The 16,006-nt window shown below is 40.8% G+C and overlaps 1 protein-coding gene across 1 annotated transcript in view; it reads left to right on the top strand.

Annotated features, from left to right (window-relative positions):
- Positions 1-9,713, top strand: part of C3H4orf17 (chromosome 3 C4orf17 homolog) — an 85,597-nt gene extending 75,884 nt beyond the window's left edge. Inside the window, exons 6-9 of the mRNA XM_075543542.1 lie at positions 1,767-1,848; positions 5,763-5,952; positions 8,083-8,126; positions 9,511-9,713. Of these exons, the coding sequence (XP_075399657.1) occupies positions 1,767-1,848; positions 5,763-5,952; positions 8,083-8,126; positions 9,511-9,713 (519 nt within the window). The remainder of the gene's footprint in view (positions 1-1,766; positions 1,849-5,762; positions 5,953-8,082; positions 8,127-9,510) is intronic.
- The last annotated feature ends 6,293 nt before the right edge of the window (positions 9,714-16,006 follow it).

Raw genomic sequence — 16,006 nt, 5'->3', positions numbered from 1 at the left:
CCTGTGGCTTAGAAGCTCTGTGGTTCGTTATGCATCTGCTCACATACTCTTCATAAAGAAATGAAAGATTTTCTGGAAGGACATAGTCTACTTCCTCTCCCTCACACAATACTTATACTCTCAAAACCACCACTGATCAATGCACAAGCCCGTAACCATGCACAGTCGCCACATGGATGAAAAGATATCAGAGTCAGTGTGATCTAGGGACTGCCAGAGGGCTGGCTTATTTTTAATTTGGCCATTGGTTGTGTGTGTGTGTGTGTGTGTGTGTGTGTGTGTGTGTGTGTGTGTGTGAGACAAGTGGAGCAAGTTTAACCTGTGTTTTTAACCAGCACAGGGCATGACATTTTTCATACAAAAGTCTTATTATAAACTCATTAAAGGACATTGGAATGTCCTGCCCTTTAATTTCACTTTATATTGCACATCTAAATCAATGGGAGACACATTTCATTAATAGTGATTTAAGAAAAGATTTGTGTCAATGAGACTAGACTAGGGTGGTTTAGACTGGACCAAAGCAGTAGGGATAAAGAGAAATGGGTAGATTGAGACACATTACTAGAACTGTATGGTTGTAGGAAATGTGGAAAAGGGCAAGGTGTTTGTACAGGGTGGCTCACAGGTTTCGTGTGGACAACTGAACGTGTGCTAGTGTTGTTCACTGAGAGTGGAGCCTGGACAAAGAGCAAGTTGGAGCGTGCTTGAGGTATGGCGATGGATTACATTTGGGGGACTTTGAGCTGATGTGTCTGTAGCGCATCTCAGTGAATATACTTGGTAGTCAGATGAGTATACTGAACGTAAGTGCAAGAAAGAGAAGTGGATTATAGATATGTTAAAACTCAACATCAGGCAGCTGGACACTTGTTATGTATGAATATTTTTACTTCTATTTTCATGCTTATTATATATAGCCCATTTTTATTAGAATTGATCTCTTGTATGCCTATGTCCTCTTACCAACACCTTAGCCCTTAGTTCCAGATTGTATTTTACCAATAAATCAATACATTAAAAATTATATGTTATAAATATTAAATATGTTAATGAAATTATTAAATATTTTAATATTAAATATTATAAGATTTCAGATTGACTAAAGGTAATTATATTTCTGACAAATTGGACCAAGTACTGTGTCCAAGGAACGGAATTTCAATGATGAATTCAACTCGATACTCACAAGCCCCTCTGTGGAGACAAGCAGACATATGGGGACAGGTGTAGGATTGGGAACTCCCCATAGAAACCACTAGTTCATTTGAAAATCATCAATGTCTCTCAAGAAGGAAACACTTGCTCCTGCTAGAAGATCTCCCTCCCTCACTGCCAGTGAGTCAATGATGACTCACTGCTACCCACTGTAGGTGTCTGAGACTGAAACTTCAAGAGCAGAAAGCCCAGGCTAGTCTCCTATAGAGCTGCTGGTGGTTTCAAACTGCCGACCATGTGGATCGCAGCCCAGCTCATAAGCACTACACTACCAGCGCCGCATCCTGCTGGTGGTACTCAAAACAAACCAAAAAATAGAAACACACTGTGTTGTCTCACCTGACATTGCCTTAGAAATCTTGCTTTGTCTTAGATCCCATTGTGGGTTGTTTGGAAACTGATTCTCCAGCTAAGATCCCGGCGAACTTAACTGGGCGTCATTTACAGAGTGATCTTTGGGAAGATGAGATTCTGGAGAAGGCAAAGGACGCCTTATGATCCTTGCACCAGTTATTTGCTTACAATGTACCTTTTATGTTTTCTGTCAGATCCTGGCAAAGCTCTGTGAGATTTTACGTACTGACTCTCTGGCAGAAGTGCTACAGTGGTTGCTTCATGCAAGTTCAAAAGGTGAGACGGAATAGGCAAACATAGAGTGTATAGTGTGCTAAATTTATTCTAAGAAAGTCAGAAACTAACAATAACTGAGGGTGTCGACCGTGGGTTTTCAAAGATAATAAACTGTTTTATATTGCAAACAGGCATTATAGTATTGGACACCCAAACCCATGTGTGCTGGTTATTTAACAAACCTAAATTCGGTACGCCCCAAAATGAACTCATTTGGCTGGTGTGAAACATTCGTATCCAGGGAGGACTTTTGTCTCAGCTCAAGCTGGCTCATATTTCTTCTGCAAAGTCCCTGCACCAAGGCCGCTTCCCCACGATGAACACAACCTTGGGCCTGCTGTGAACTTGGACCTCACAGGTATGGATGACAGGAGCCCAGTCTTTCAAGCCTCAAACTCTTAACAGCTCTTCCCATTCCTCAGAAAAAACCATCAGCCCAGTTATCACCCAGTGCTGGCTTGTTTCATGAGAGCATATGCCAGTTCCAAATAGGGCTACTCTCAGTGACACAGAGCATTTGTCCTCAAACTCGCCAGCCATCACACTGAGGCAGCACAAGTCTGAGAAGCTGTGTTTCTTACAAGTTCCCACGTGATGGTGATCATGTTGGTCTGGGGACCAATGTTGGAGAATCGCTGCACTGCTCCGTGTTAGAAATACTAGTGTGTTTGGGAAAGACTAAATGTTTTAAAGGAGCCCGGATGGTGTAGTGGGTTACGTGTTGGGTTCTGAACTGCAAGGTTAGCAGTTTGAAACCACTAGCCACTCAGTGGGAGAAAGATGAGGGTTTCTACTCTTTTGAAGATTTATAGTTGTCAAGACTTAATCTCAGAATTCCAGTTCTACCCGTAGGTCGTTTCTACCCTGTCTTATACAGTCACTGTGGGTCATAAAATGACTTAATGGCAGTGAGTTTTGAGAATGTTTTAAAATGGGGAGCATTTGGAAATATTAACTTACCACAGGAACTCAAGACTGCTTGGCAGCTTTTGTGGATGATACTTGAAGACAAGAAATTTTTCATTTTTCCCATTTTATTTTTTTCATTACAAGAATAAAACAAAATAAATCTGTCTTGGGAATAAAATAAAATAAGTAATAAATACTTGTTGGAGAGAACAAACAGATGAACTTCAGAAAGAAAGAAAAGGAGGAGGATAAACTCCAGCTAATACAATGACCACAGGCACAATTTCTGTGAATATCTTTAGTGGCTGTCTCCCTAGATACAGCTGCGATTGCTTATCAGCCTGTGTGACAACGAGATCGTGCTGTTCTTTTTCCTTTCTTTGATATGGCATTTCTTCGTTCAGCAGCAGCCCGTACAGCTGGTTCCCGTATTCAATATTTAGAAACGATTCAGTGCCATCCAGAAGCAGATGCCGCAGTGAGCTAGCTACTCTGGGGACGCTATGTGTCACAGTTCAACAGAACTTAGCTTGATGTGAACCAGCTTTTCTGCAGAAGTGTTGACTCACATGGAGGTGCTGTCATAAACAGGTCTCCTTAGAAAAACAGAACCCGTATGATGGATATACACACACACACACACACACACACATATACGTACAAATATGTGTGTGTATAGATAGATAAAGATAGTTGTTGTGAGGTGCCAGCAAGTTGGTTCAAACCCATAGCGACGCATACACAACAGAACAAAATACTGCCTGGTTCTGTGCCATCCTCACAATTGTCCCGTATCTGAGCCCACTGTTGTAGCACGGGGTCAATCCATCTCGTTGAGGGACTTCCTCTTTTTCACTGCCGCTTCACTTTACCAAGCATGGTGTCCTTCTCCAGGGACAATATGTCCAGAGTATGTAAGATGAAGTATGTATACATAATTTAATTATATATTTAATTAATTTAATTTTTAAAGAAAACAACCTTATCACCTTCAAAGCACTCTCCATTATACATAATACATTTGTCAAATCCGCAATTCCATTCTTGGAAACATTTTTCAAACTCATCTGTTGGATAGCTGAGAGAACCTCTCTGGTGTTTTTTTCTTCACCTCTTCTATTCTAAGTTGTCAAATCACTGTCCTTCATGTCCCTCTTCATTCTCTGAAACAAAAGGAAGTCACATGGAGAGAGGTCAGGTGAGTAAGGTATGTGTGTGTGTGTGTGGGGGGGGAGGCATGCTCTTTTTTGCCAAAAACTGGTGCACTGAGATGGCTGCATGAGCAGGTGTATTGTCGTGGTGGCAAAACCAGTCCCATCTGCTGCAAATCAGGATTTTTTTGTCACACACTGTCCGCAATCTTTTCAGAACCTCTAAACAGAAAACTTGACTAACAGTCTGACCTGGTGGAATGAACTCCAAATGCACTATCCCCCCTCACATCAAAAACAAATAAGTATCGTCTTGATCTTTGATTTCACTTGAGCTTTTTGGGGGGTGAGGTGATGATGGCATCTTTCCCTGGCCTGATTGATGTTTGTTTTTGGGGTTGTAAGAACAGCACCATGTCTCGTCACCAGTAATGACCTTGGGAAAAAGTCTGGGTGCTTAGGAGCTGTTCTTTCAAAGCAGGGCATGTTTCCACTTGACACTTTTTCCTGGTCAGTCAGAATCTGAGGCACACATTTTGCAGCCACCCTTCTCATTCCCAAATCTTCTGGTTAAAAATTGCTGAATAGACCTCCAAGATAGTCCAGATTATGTCCCCATCTCTTCAATGGTCTGTCACTGGTCTTCAAGCACAGTGTATGAATTTTGTCAACATTTTCTTCCATTTGGGAAGTCGAGGCTTGTGATTAGTCGACATTTCACATTTTTGAAACAAGAAACCCATACAAACACACTCGTACACTTGAGTTTTTTCCACAGCATTTTTCAAAACAAAATTTCACAGCCACATGCTGTTTTCTTAAATTGGCCTGTCACCTGGGAAAGTTCTCTCTTGTCACAGTGAACTTTTTTGTAAAAGCAGTTTCGATCAAACCTTGTTGTTTGTGATGGCTGATTTAAGAGAATGGTATACGGCTGTGAAATTTTTTTCCTGCTTTAGAAAAATGGCCCAGAAACTGTTGTGATGTTCAACACAACTTACAGGGACTGCACTAGGGGGAAAGGGCAAAGGTTTGAGTGGTTTTTCTCTTCTCAAAGAAGGTGAAATGTTGATTGATGACACCTCATTCTGGCCTTCCATTAACTTCCCGAAACGCTGAAAATGGCAACCCATGGTACATTTGGAGTTTGTTCCACCAGGTCAGACTGTTAATCAAGCTTTCTATTGAGAGCTGCTGAAAAGATTGCATGACAGTGTGCAACAAAAAGGCCTGATTTGTGGCAGACGGGGCACTGGTTTTGCCACCAAGACAATGTACCCGCTCACACAGCAATCTCAGTGCACCAGTTTTTGGCCAAAAAACAGCACGTGTTTCTTGCCCCACACATCTTACTCACCTGACCGCACTCACTGTGGCTTCTTTTTGCTTCTGCAAATGAAGAGGGACATGAAAGGACAGCGATTTGACGATGTAGAAAAGCTAAAGAAAGAAATGAGAGAAGTGCCGTCAGCCGTCCAAACAGATGAGTTCTAAAAATGTTTCCAAGAATGTAATTGCAGATTTGACAAATGTAGTAAGTGTAATGTAGAATATTCTGAAGGTGATAAGGTTGTTTTGTAAAAAAATTTAAGTAACACAACTTTGAAAACTAAATTCCATTTTTTGGGAGGGGGAGGTACCCCCGTGTGTTTGTGCGTGTGTGTGATCTTTCTCTCTCTCTCAATTTTAAGAATTCTCTCACACAGAGATGCTGACAGGTAAATAGCAAATCTGTAGGTGAGGGAACAGGCTAGATTCCCACTGCTTTCACACTTGGTGGGACTAGATAGAAGAAGTAAACCTGTTTCTAGCAGAAATAACAATTACAAAGCCTCCTCTTCCCTTTTTGAACAGAAAAAGAGTGGGTCTCAGCTTTGGTTCATTCCGAGCTGGCTGAGATAAACTTGCTGACTCGCCGCCGAAGAAGCATCTCAACAGAGCCAGCAGCAGAGACCACAAGGCCACCTCTACTTAAATCGCCTTCAAATCCTCCTGCCAGAACAAAAGTGCTGACCAGATCTAGGGAAGGGGATCAGCTGATGAGGTAATTAGACATCACACATGGCTGCCTAGAGGACATAGAGTATATTACAAAACTGCAATATCTTAACACTGCCTCTCAACACATAAAATATGCTTTAAAACAGTTTTATTGGCATAGAATTAACATATCATATCACTTAATAGTTCAGTAACATTAAGAAGGGTTGTGAAATCACCACACCAATCAATTCAGAACATTTTCTTCTTTCTTGTTCCCATTGTTGTTGGCTCTCCATTTCTGCCCAACCTCCCCTGCCACATCAATAGGTATTTATTAATCTACTGGTAGTGTATCCTGGATATAGTATATAGAAAATATAACAGAACAAACAACCAAAACCCAAGAACAATGACAAAACAAGCAGAAAAACCTCTGAAAAAAAGAAATCAGAAAATATTAAAATCTGAACAACTTTAGAATGGACAAAAGGGAAGATCAACTGATAAGGTGTTACGTTTTACCCCAACAGCATCATCCATACTTGACTTGCTTTCTGTCTGCAAGCAAGGCGGTTCACATCCCCTGACGATGGTCAGAGGGTCACCGGATGCTCGCTCCATGGGCAGACTCTGAAAATGGATGTGGGGCTTCCACAGTTACCCTTAGCCTTCTGTAAGCCACGTGTTCACAATGTGGGCTCTGATACAATTCCCTCCTCCAGATCTGGGTTTTAGTTACAATTCTTGCATCACCCAGTCTGCAGTGCTTCTTCCAAGTGGACTGAGTTGATGCCTCACTTAGATGGCTCCTTGTTTGAAGGCAAGCTGCTAAAACCCCAGATGCTACTCTTTCTGATAGCTGGCCATCACCTGCTTCCCCACCATATTTTGTCACCCTTTTATTCTGTCAATGACTAATAATGTAAATTTTTTTCTTTCAGTATCATAAATGCAATTTGAGAATTGTTCATAATTCTACTGTACACAGTTTGGGAAGTCCCTGGGAGGTACAAGTGGTTACTGAGGCAGTTTACTAACCAAAAGGTATGAGGTCTAAGTCTACCCCAAGGTGCCTTAGAAGTAATACCTGATTCTCTACCTCTGAAAAATCAGCCATCAAAACCCTTGAGACGTTAGTTCTACTCACATAGGGTCATCCCAAGTCAGAATTGACTTGACAGCAGCTGGTACTGGTATGTCTTCCTTACCTAGCAACCTTTCTTTCTGAGTCAATTTCCTCTCTACTGAGTGCCAAGAGAATAGCAATGCAGAAATATAAGAACATTTACTTATTAAGTATAGTCAAATACCAATTCGGAATAAAAGTAATCGCTTCACTTAATTCCCTCTGATTGGGTGCTGCCATAAAGAAAAATAATTATTGAGGGCTGGGAATTACTTCAGCATAAATGTTAAACCCTATGATTTCAATAACATACCTATGTAAAACACCCTGTGAAAGAAAGTGTTGTACGGTGTTATTTAAACAAGGAGATAAATATAGTTCTTTAAAAGCTAAAATTTGGTAAAGCTTAAAGTTGGTGAAAATAAACATTCAAAGAAACATGTCACTTTAGAAAGCATTAAAATAAAAGAAAATTTTGAGTTGCAATTTGTCTCTGCTTTAAAGCTTCATTATGATAAAAAATTGGGAGAATGGGCAAGTCTTTCTATCTTCAGGACACTAATATACTATTTAGATACTTACCCAGTCTCAGAAGAAATTTTTCACTGGGAAGCCAATATAAACTGTCTTCATTGAAAAACAAAGAATTGGGATAGTTATCCCGTGGTTGATTCCAAAGACATGTAATTCTAAAAAAAAGTTGGTGTTAAACAAAAATGGAGGATGATTTAGATCATTACGTAACTGCTAGCTTACATAAATGCCAGATGACATCATTACATAACTGTCAATCACTGAGAATCCTGGCCCACAAGAGGACACATAACTTAACAATCACCAGTGCTACTCTCACCTTGAACCATGGTATTACCCCTTATTGCCAGACAGATGTCATTAATGCAAAACTCGTCAGATTGTAGACTTTTAAAATATTGTTGAAATGTTGGATTTGCCAGCCAATAAAGGAGGAGTGTATGAATGCATCACTTTTATTGACAGTGAAGCCAACAGACAACACTTGCATATAGCCGTGAAATTAACTTTCTCTGTCTCTAATTGATTTAGAGTGTCAAGCCAAGGATCTGAAGAAAATAAGGATGTACCTAAAGGTTAAGTATAGTTTGTGATAATTAACTGCGTTAGTATAAGGAAATAAGTATGTAGAGACATAGATTTTTAAAGCTTTGTAGTTTTAAGGGGAAAACAGTAAAATAAAACAGCGTCTTCCAACTATCCTCCTAAGGGGCAGCATTCCTGAAACTTTCAGAGAGCTAAATTTGGCATCCATTTGATTTTTATTGAAAGGCAAAGTGCTTCATCAGAGACACCTCTCTGTGGTGCGGGACAGCAGGGCCTATTTGTTTCTTAGAGGGAAATAATATACTTTGCAGGATACACATCAGGAATTACAAGTTTGTTATGCCCCGCTAGCCACAAGGGAGGCCCTGGATTGACTCAACAAAATAACTAGATCTCAGAGTTTTGGTTCCTAATGTATTAACTATCATGAAGCCAACTGATATTCACTAAAAGCAAAGTGAACAAATATAAACGGTGTAATCAGCTGTACATGGATGTCTTATGAGTTAAACTAGAGTATACTACTATTCTAGAGATGCCTAGCTCCAGATTACATTTGCCCGAGCACATAGTCAGACTGGGGAGAAAGAGGAACTGTGGACATTCTACCTTGCTCAACCTAATTAAAGCATTCTAGTGGGTTTGTCAGTCTCTATCTCCCAAACAAACATAATAACAATAGAACAATGACTATGAAGTATGTCGAAACTTCAAATGAAAGTCTATCTTGCTATATCTACAAATTCCCTTCTATCAGGAATGACATGGTAATCAATCTGAGTTCATGGGGTCACTCTAGACTTTCATAGATTTTGTTCGAGCATCTTGGGAATAACCTAACCCAAGAGACCCTCTTCTATGAAGCAATCATAAGTGTAGTTTAGATACTGGCAGGCCTACTTACCCTGACACTCAACGATAGTTCATGCTACCTGGCCTCTGCTACCAAGCTCATCCCTGTACTGTAAGACCATGAAAGTGTCCTTCTTTTGTTTTTCTTGTTGTTAAAAATCCATTTATTTTGTTCAATAATATCTGTTTACATTATGGTTTTAAGTTTAATTGCTATAAATCAATATTAACACATTCTTTATTCCCAAATATTCTATTCCAGTATAGGTTGCTATAACCAAAAGCTGACTCTAATGGGCCCATCCTTACCTACCGACCTTAACCAATGACCAACTCTAAACATTCCTACCAAAATCATGCTGGTTTCTTAGAGTGAAAGAACACATTATCCTGCTTGTTGCAGAATAAATAGTTCATTAGAGATGACCAAGCAGTAAAAATAAAATCTAAATGTATTGCTTTATGAATTTTGGGTGCACTTTATTCATCTATATCCAAGATAGCAAAAGCTGCATTTATGTCTTAATCACATGATCGTCTTACTGAATGTTTTTATTTCAGAAGCTGAGTACAAGCCTCCCTTGTTTATAAAAAGGAAGCAGATGAAGATACCCATTACAGAATACTTCAGCAAGCCAAAGTCTCCTCTCAGGCCTAAAACTCAGGACAGCATAACAGCAAAATCCATGTCGGCACGGAGTGCAGAACAAGGAAACAATCTCTCTCTTAAAAGAATGAATTCTCCTTTAGCATATCAGAGATAAAAATGCTAGACTTGGCCAATTCTTTCATAAGCTTTGGCTTCACTTCATTTACAACATCAAATTATTTTTAAAAAACAATTTTTAATCAAAGAAGCAATAAGGTCTTTCTGTAGCATATGTAAATCTCCAAAAAAACTTGTATAAGATGCTGGGAAATAAATAATAGTGAGACAATTATTTCTATTTGGAGTCCATTTTAATACAAAGTGCAAGCGAAATCTGCATCTTTATAGATTCTCAGCCTGTGCTATTGTAGTAGCTCATGCACAGAGGGACATGATAGCAGTCCATACCCAGAACGAGGCAGTGAAACTGTCAGGAGAAAACCATCTGAGAATGTTCTCATATAGCTGACTTCCCCAATCTAGTGCTTCAGTGTTGGACTGGAGTCTTCCAGGGAAATGCTCACCTCCACCCCCACTGAAAGAAAAAATATATACCCTAACTTACGAGACTTAAAAGACTAACACACAACTTTTAATGACTCAAGTATTGAACTTTGTGGCTTGACAAGAAAAATGAAACACTCAAGGGTTTTAGTGATTATTTTGTTTAAGATATTTTGATGTTTTTAAAGAAATGGTGTAATTTGTGTGCACTCTTAATGCCACTCTACATGTATTGGTAATGTATTGGCTGTACCGAGTGACCATGTTAAATACAAGCATGCATCATTTCACATTCACAGTACATTCTGTGAAACAGGATGTTATACAATTCGAATGTTGTGTGAACAATATTAAAACCTTCTAGGAGCCTCCTTCTGGTTGTGCACATCACTGCCGCTGCTGCTGCTAGCAGAGGCCAAAAGAATGGGTGCTAACAGCAGTGGGGGGCAGGAGCAGAGAAGAGGCAGCAAGCGTGGGTGGAAGGGAGCATGCCCAGGCAACTTGAGCAGGAGCAGCCTGTAACCTACAGCTCCTGCCCCAGACAAAGGTCAAGAACCTGCACCTAGAACCATGTCTTCTGCCTCACCGCCCAGGTCCCGTCTGTGGTCCAGTGCTGTGGGAGTCTGGGTTTAGGGGTTTTGAAAGCCACTCATGGGAAATGATAAACAAAAGGAGAGCTGCTTTCTCTTAAAACAATGATAAAAAAACTTATGGGACCACACATGAGATTGGATGTTGTTTACATGGACGTTAAGTGACACATGCCTGTATTGTAGATTCAGTCTAGCTAATTTTTAGACCAACTGGAGAAAACTATGTTGCTGTTGTTCACATTAAAAAAAAAAGTCTACGAGGACACAGAGATTTGTAATCAGAGGGATGGGATAAACCGTTGTAACAAACACCATCCAAACCATATCCCAAATTAAACCCACTGCTATCGAGAGGTGATTCCAACTCACAGTGATCCCATGGGACAGTGTAAAAAACGCTTTGTAGGGTTTCCGAGGCAATACATCTTTACAGCAGACTGGCCCCATCTTTCTCTTCTGGAGTACCTGGTGGGTTTGACCCATCAATCACAGAGATTCTTTCTTTCTCACATCAGAGTCCACTGTGTACTCCCAGTCAGCAAATGACATTTTTTTATTTGGTGACCCAGAGACCTAAGGTCTTTTTGTCCTGTGGCTCAGCCATCACCTAGGACTTCATTATCAATGCACTGCATCTTTGGCTAAAGAGGAGAGGTGAGCAGAGTATTAGATTCCTATTGAGCTCTAACAAATTACCACAAACTTAATGGGTTGCAAAAATCTATCACTGCAGGTCTGGAGGCTGGCACTTTGAAACAGGTCACGCTAGGCTAAAATCAAGGCATTAGCACGGCTGCAAGCCTTCTGGAGTGTTTAGAGAATTCATTTCCATGCTTTTCCAAGTTCTAGAGGCCACCTTCATTCTTTGACTTAAGACTCCATTCCATCTTCAAACCCAATAAGGGCCAGTGGAGTCTTTCTCACATTGTATCTATTAGACTGGCACTTGATTCTTCTTTCTGTTCCACTTTGAAGAATCCTGTGATTATAGTAGATCTTTTTATATAACCCAGGACAAAACGTGAGGTTAGCTGAGTAGCAAACAATTCTATTATCTTTTGCCATGGAACATGAAGTTGTCAGTTTCTGGGGCGTGAAAAATGGACACTTTGAGAGATCATTCTTCTGCCTTCCACAAGACATCTGCTTCAAGCCAGGCTTTGGCCTTGAAACTGTAACCATCACATTGAGTCACATTTCATGGATGAGAACTAGTCAAGCTGAAAAAAGTTGCAGCTGCAGATTTTTCTATGCAAAGGAGACATTTCAACTAGACATGCCTGCAGTTTTAAATGATCTTCTGGAATAAGATTTGGCTTTCCCTTAATTGTTCGTTCTGGGTCTATGAACTGACTTCAATCAGGAAACAGAGTATAAGTACAATTTTCATTGTGGCAGCTGACTTCAGCTTTCTGCACATAACTCTTGTCTCTCCCCTATTATATAAATCAAGCAACACTCTAGTTAAGTTACCTGTGGATCTCACTCACTCCTAGGACTGTCATCAGCAGAAGTTCCTGATTTTCTTCCATTTCTGGTGTTCTCTAGGATAATTATGGCCATCTTCCTTGAGACGAGGAGGCCTGGTGGTGTAGTGATTACATGTGCTGCAGTCCTGAAGCTCAGCAGTTAGGAGCCACTAGCCACTCTGCGGGAGAAAGACAGGGCTTTCTACTCCCCCCAAGTAGTCTTAGAAACGCACAAGGTTAGTACTACCCTGTTCTGTAGACTTGCTACAAGTCAGCATCGACTCAATGGCAGTGAGTTTGTTGGTTTGTGTTGTTAATGTTAGGTGCCATCGAGCTGGTTCTGACGCATACCAACCCTATGCCCAACAGAACAAAACGCTACCGGTGCTGCGACATCCTCACAAGTGTTCCTGTCAATATGTCAATCCGTCTTGTTGAGCACCTCCCTTTCTTTTGCTGCCCTTCCACTTCACCGAGCAGGTTGTCCTTCTCCGGGGACTGGTCTCTGCTGACACAATGTCCAAAGCATGTAAGATGAATCTTGCCCTCCTTGCCTCTAAGTCTAAGGAGTACCTGGCCATTCTTCTTCCAACACAAATAGGTTAGTCCTTTTAGCAGTCTATGGTGCTTTCTTTTTGCCTATTCTTGATTGTGGATTTCATTAGGTAAGTTAACAAGTTACAATTCAGTGGGGAAGTACTAAGGACAGAGTTGTTCAGTTAGGACAGTTCCTTCTCTCCCATGTCCATAGGCCTCTCTGGAAGTAATCTCTTGGCCTGGTCTGTCCTGCTAGGGTAACAGTGCGCTGTTAGAGCTGCTAATAAGTACCCCCGAAGCATGCCACTTTGAAATAAGCCTCACTTCTTCTCCAGCAGCACAATTTAGAAGATGGATTCTTCTTCGGTCTTTATTCAGTGTCCAACTTTCACATGCACATGATGCAATGGAAAATACCATGGCTTGGGGCAGGCCTATTTTAGCCCTCAAAGTAAAACCTTGCTTTTCAACACTCTAAAAGAGGTCTTGTGCAGCACATTTACCCAATGCACCTTGTTTTTGATCTCGATTGCTGCTTCCATGAGCATTGATTGGAGAGCGAAAGAAGTTCAACCTTTTCTCTAACCGTAACATCTCACTGTGACCTACTACTCCAGTGGTGAGGATTGGGGTCTTTGTTACCTTGAGTCGGAATTCACACTGAAGGCTGCAGTCTTTGATCAACAAGTGTTTCAAGTGCTCCTCACTTTCAGCAAAGAAGGTTGGTTTCTTGTGACAGTCAAGTAAGCCGTGTGGCTTTTGCCAATCTAGACTCCTTTATGTCTTCTAGGGAGATTGTCAATACATGTATATTAAAGTGAATGTGAATTGTCATACGAATTAATTTTGCTCTACACAGCCTTTTATTAACGTTTCAATACAGTGCAGATCCATTTTTACATATATTCCCCTGGTTCCTAATAGTACTTATTTATACAAGTCTTGAGCTTCCTTTGCTATATAGAGTATTTCCTCCTAGTGCAAGTTTTTTAATTTGTGTTGGGCTGCTAATTGCAAGGTCAGCAGTTCAAAACCATCAGCAGCTCCTCTGAAGACAGTTTTCTACTCCGGTAAAGAGTTACAGTCTCAGAAACTCACAAGGAAAGCTCTGTCCAATGAGTTGAGTTGCTATGAGTTGGCATTGACTGGATGACAGTTGAATTTTTTGAATTGTTAGAACAGTCCTGGTGGCAGAATGAGTTCCCTGCTGGGCTGATAACTGCAAGGTCAATAGCTCAAAATCACCAGTCACTCCACAGGGGAGAGACGAGGCTTTCTACTCCCACAAACACAGTATTAAGAATGGAAGGGAGCAGTTCTATCCTGCCCCATAGGGTTGCCATAAGTCAGAACTGACTCCATGGTAGTGACACTGTTGAATCCTTTAAAGTTGTCAGAGTCCAGGTGTGCCTTAAATTGACAATTACCCTAATCCTATTAAGTTCTTTTTTTGCAAGACATGCAATTCTATCGAAGAGTCCTCCCATTCCACAGCCTTTTTAGTTAGCTTTCAAATTTCATGGATGCTGGAAGAAGTTATGATACTCAAGTCAGAGACAAAAGGTTTTATTAGTCACAGACAAATCACAACCAAGAGCTCAGGTAGGTTTGTGTTGCCTCTCTATGCCCATCACATCCCCTGGTAGCTACACTACTTCCCATGACAGATGTTGGTACATGCAAGGAATTGCTCGGCAGGGCAGGTACCACACCTGTGGTGGAATCACCACTTCTACAGGAAGTGTAAACAGGCCTGCTCTTTGGGGAGAGACTTTTACCTTATCCCTCAAATGATTTGCTAATCTTTTATTGGTAGTTGAAATTACATAAAAGCATAATTAAGGGAGAGTGGATGGAAACAAAGAAAGTGGAGGAATAACTACAAAGTGGTGTTAAGTTGGCCACTGCTATCCAAGCAGATTCAACTCTTTTTTTGCTCAGTCACCAGACACATTTCCAGAACAGGCTGTACAGAAATACTGAGCCATCTGAGGAGGGTCTTGTATTATGTGCTTTTGTGTTATTGGTCAGTTTTCGCACGTGCGGTTAATGCCCTCCCCTGGCGGTCATTTGGACCTATCAGATGCCACTCCTTGTGACACAGTGTTTCAGTGAAGTCTAGGAGTATTGGGAAGAGTAAAAGCTTCAGTGGGTCTAGGACGATCACGGAAACTCAGTATATGAGTGAGTGCATTTCCCACCAGAGCAGGACCATAAGCCATACAGTGAAAATGAGACGTGGAAGACTAAAGTATTTTCAATTGCCTCGTATGGAAACGAAAGCAACCAACGAAACTGCCTGTCCAACACCGAGGGGTCTAGGGCCTGGCAGACAAATGTGAGCTGAGCAAAGCTGAGGGAGTGCATCAATTACACCCAACGCAAAACCAATGGCGAAACAGAATCTTACATGATGCACTGTGACCCGTTATTAGTACTACTGTTTTCATGTTCATAACGTGTCAACATTTGTGACTTGAAGTTTTCAGAAAACTTAGTAGGTTGGGTTTTACTGTAAGAGAGGGCCTGGAATGGCAGTGGTTTTGTTTTGTTTGATTTTGGTGGAAGAGAGGGCTTGTCTTTGCAACTATTTAGCTGTGCCTGCAACAAGGGAAGGGTACTGTGATAAAGAATTTGTGAGTAGGGGCTGGTTCAGTTGTGTCAAAGTGAAGGAAAATTTACCTCACACTTAAGGGCAAGTATGAATCGTCTGAGTCATCCCTAGGACAGCTATTTGTACCCAGTGGCCTGTCTGGACCGGTAATGAGTTGACACTATTTCAAAGTAAAAGGCACACTATTCCATGTTAGTAAATCATATTTACTCAAAATATGAAATATACAACTTACAACATAAACTTTGTTCTTCTAGAACCGAAGCTTTTTTTTATTTATATACCTTGCTCAAAGAATTATTATGAGATGGGAATAAATAACAGGCTGCTAAAATTAAGGTGACATAAAAAGGGACATTGAACATTACTAAATCCAATGAGCTTTTTAGTATAGATATGAAAATTCAGAGTAAAACAACTTATTTTGCCCAAACTCAATGAAGGCTCGTGAAATCTTAATCGAGCTGTGACAGAGAAGTCCTTAAATATAGCTGTTCAACACAGTGGGGCATATAGCTAAGCATTCGACTACTGTGGTGAAGCTAAAATGGCTCTTCTACCTGTAATCTTTGTAATTCCCATGCAGTGAATGGCTGGTGTTGGGATAGTAACTGTTTAACATGGCTCTTCTAGCCAAAGACTCTAACTCTCACCAAACCATCTTTCTCTGCTTGGGACTGGTAAAAAGGCT

The sequence above is a fragment of the Tenrec ecaudatus genome, chromosome 3, assembly GCF_050624435.1.
Source record: "Tenrec ecaudatus isolate mTenEca1 chromosome 3, mTenEca1.hap1, whole genome shotgun sequence".
NCBI lineage: Eukaryota > Metazoa > Chordata > Mammalia > Afrosoricida > Tenrecidae > Tenrec > Tenrec ecaudatus.
The sequence above is the reverse complement of the archived record's forward strand: the minus strand, read 5'-3'. Positions and strand labels throughout refer to the sequence as shown.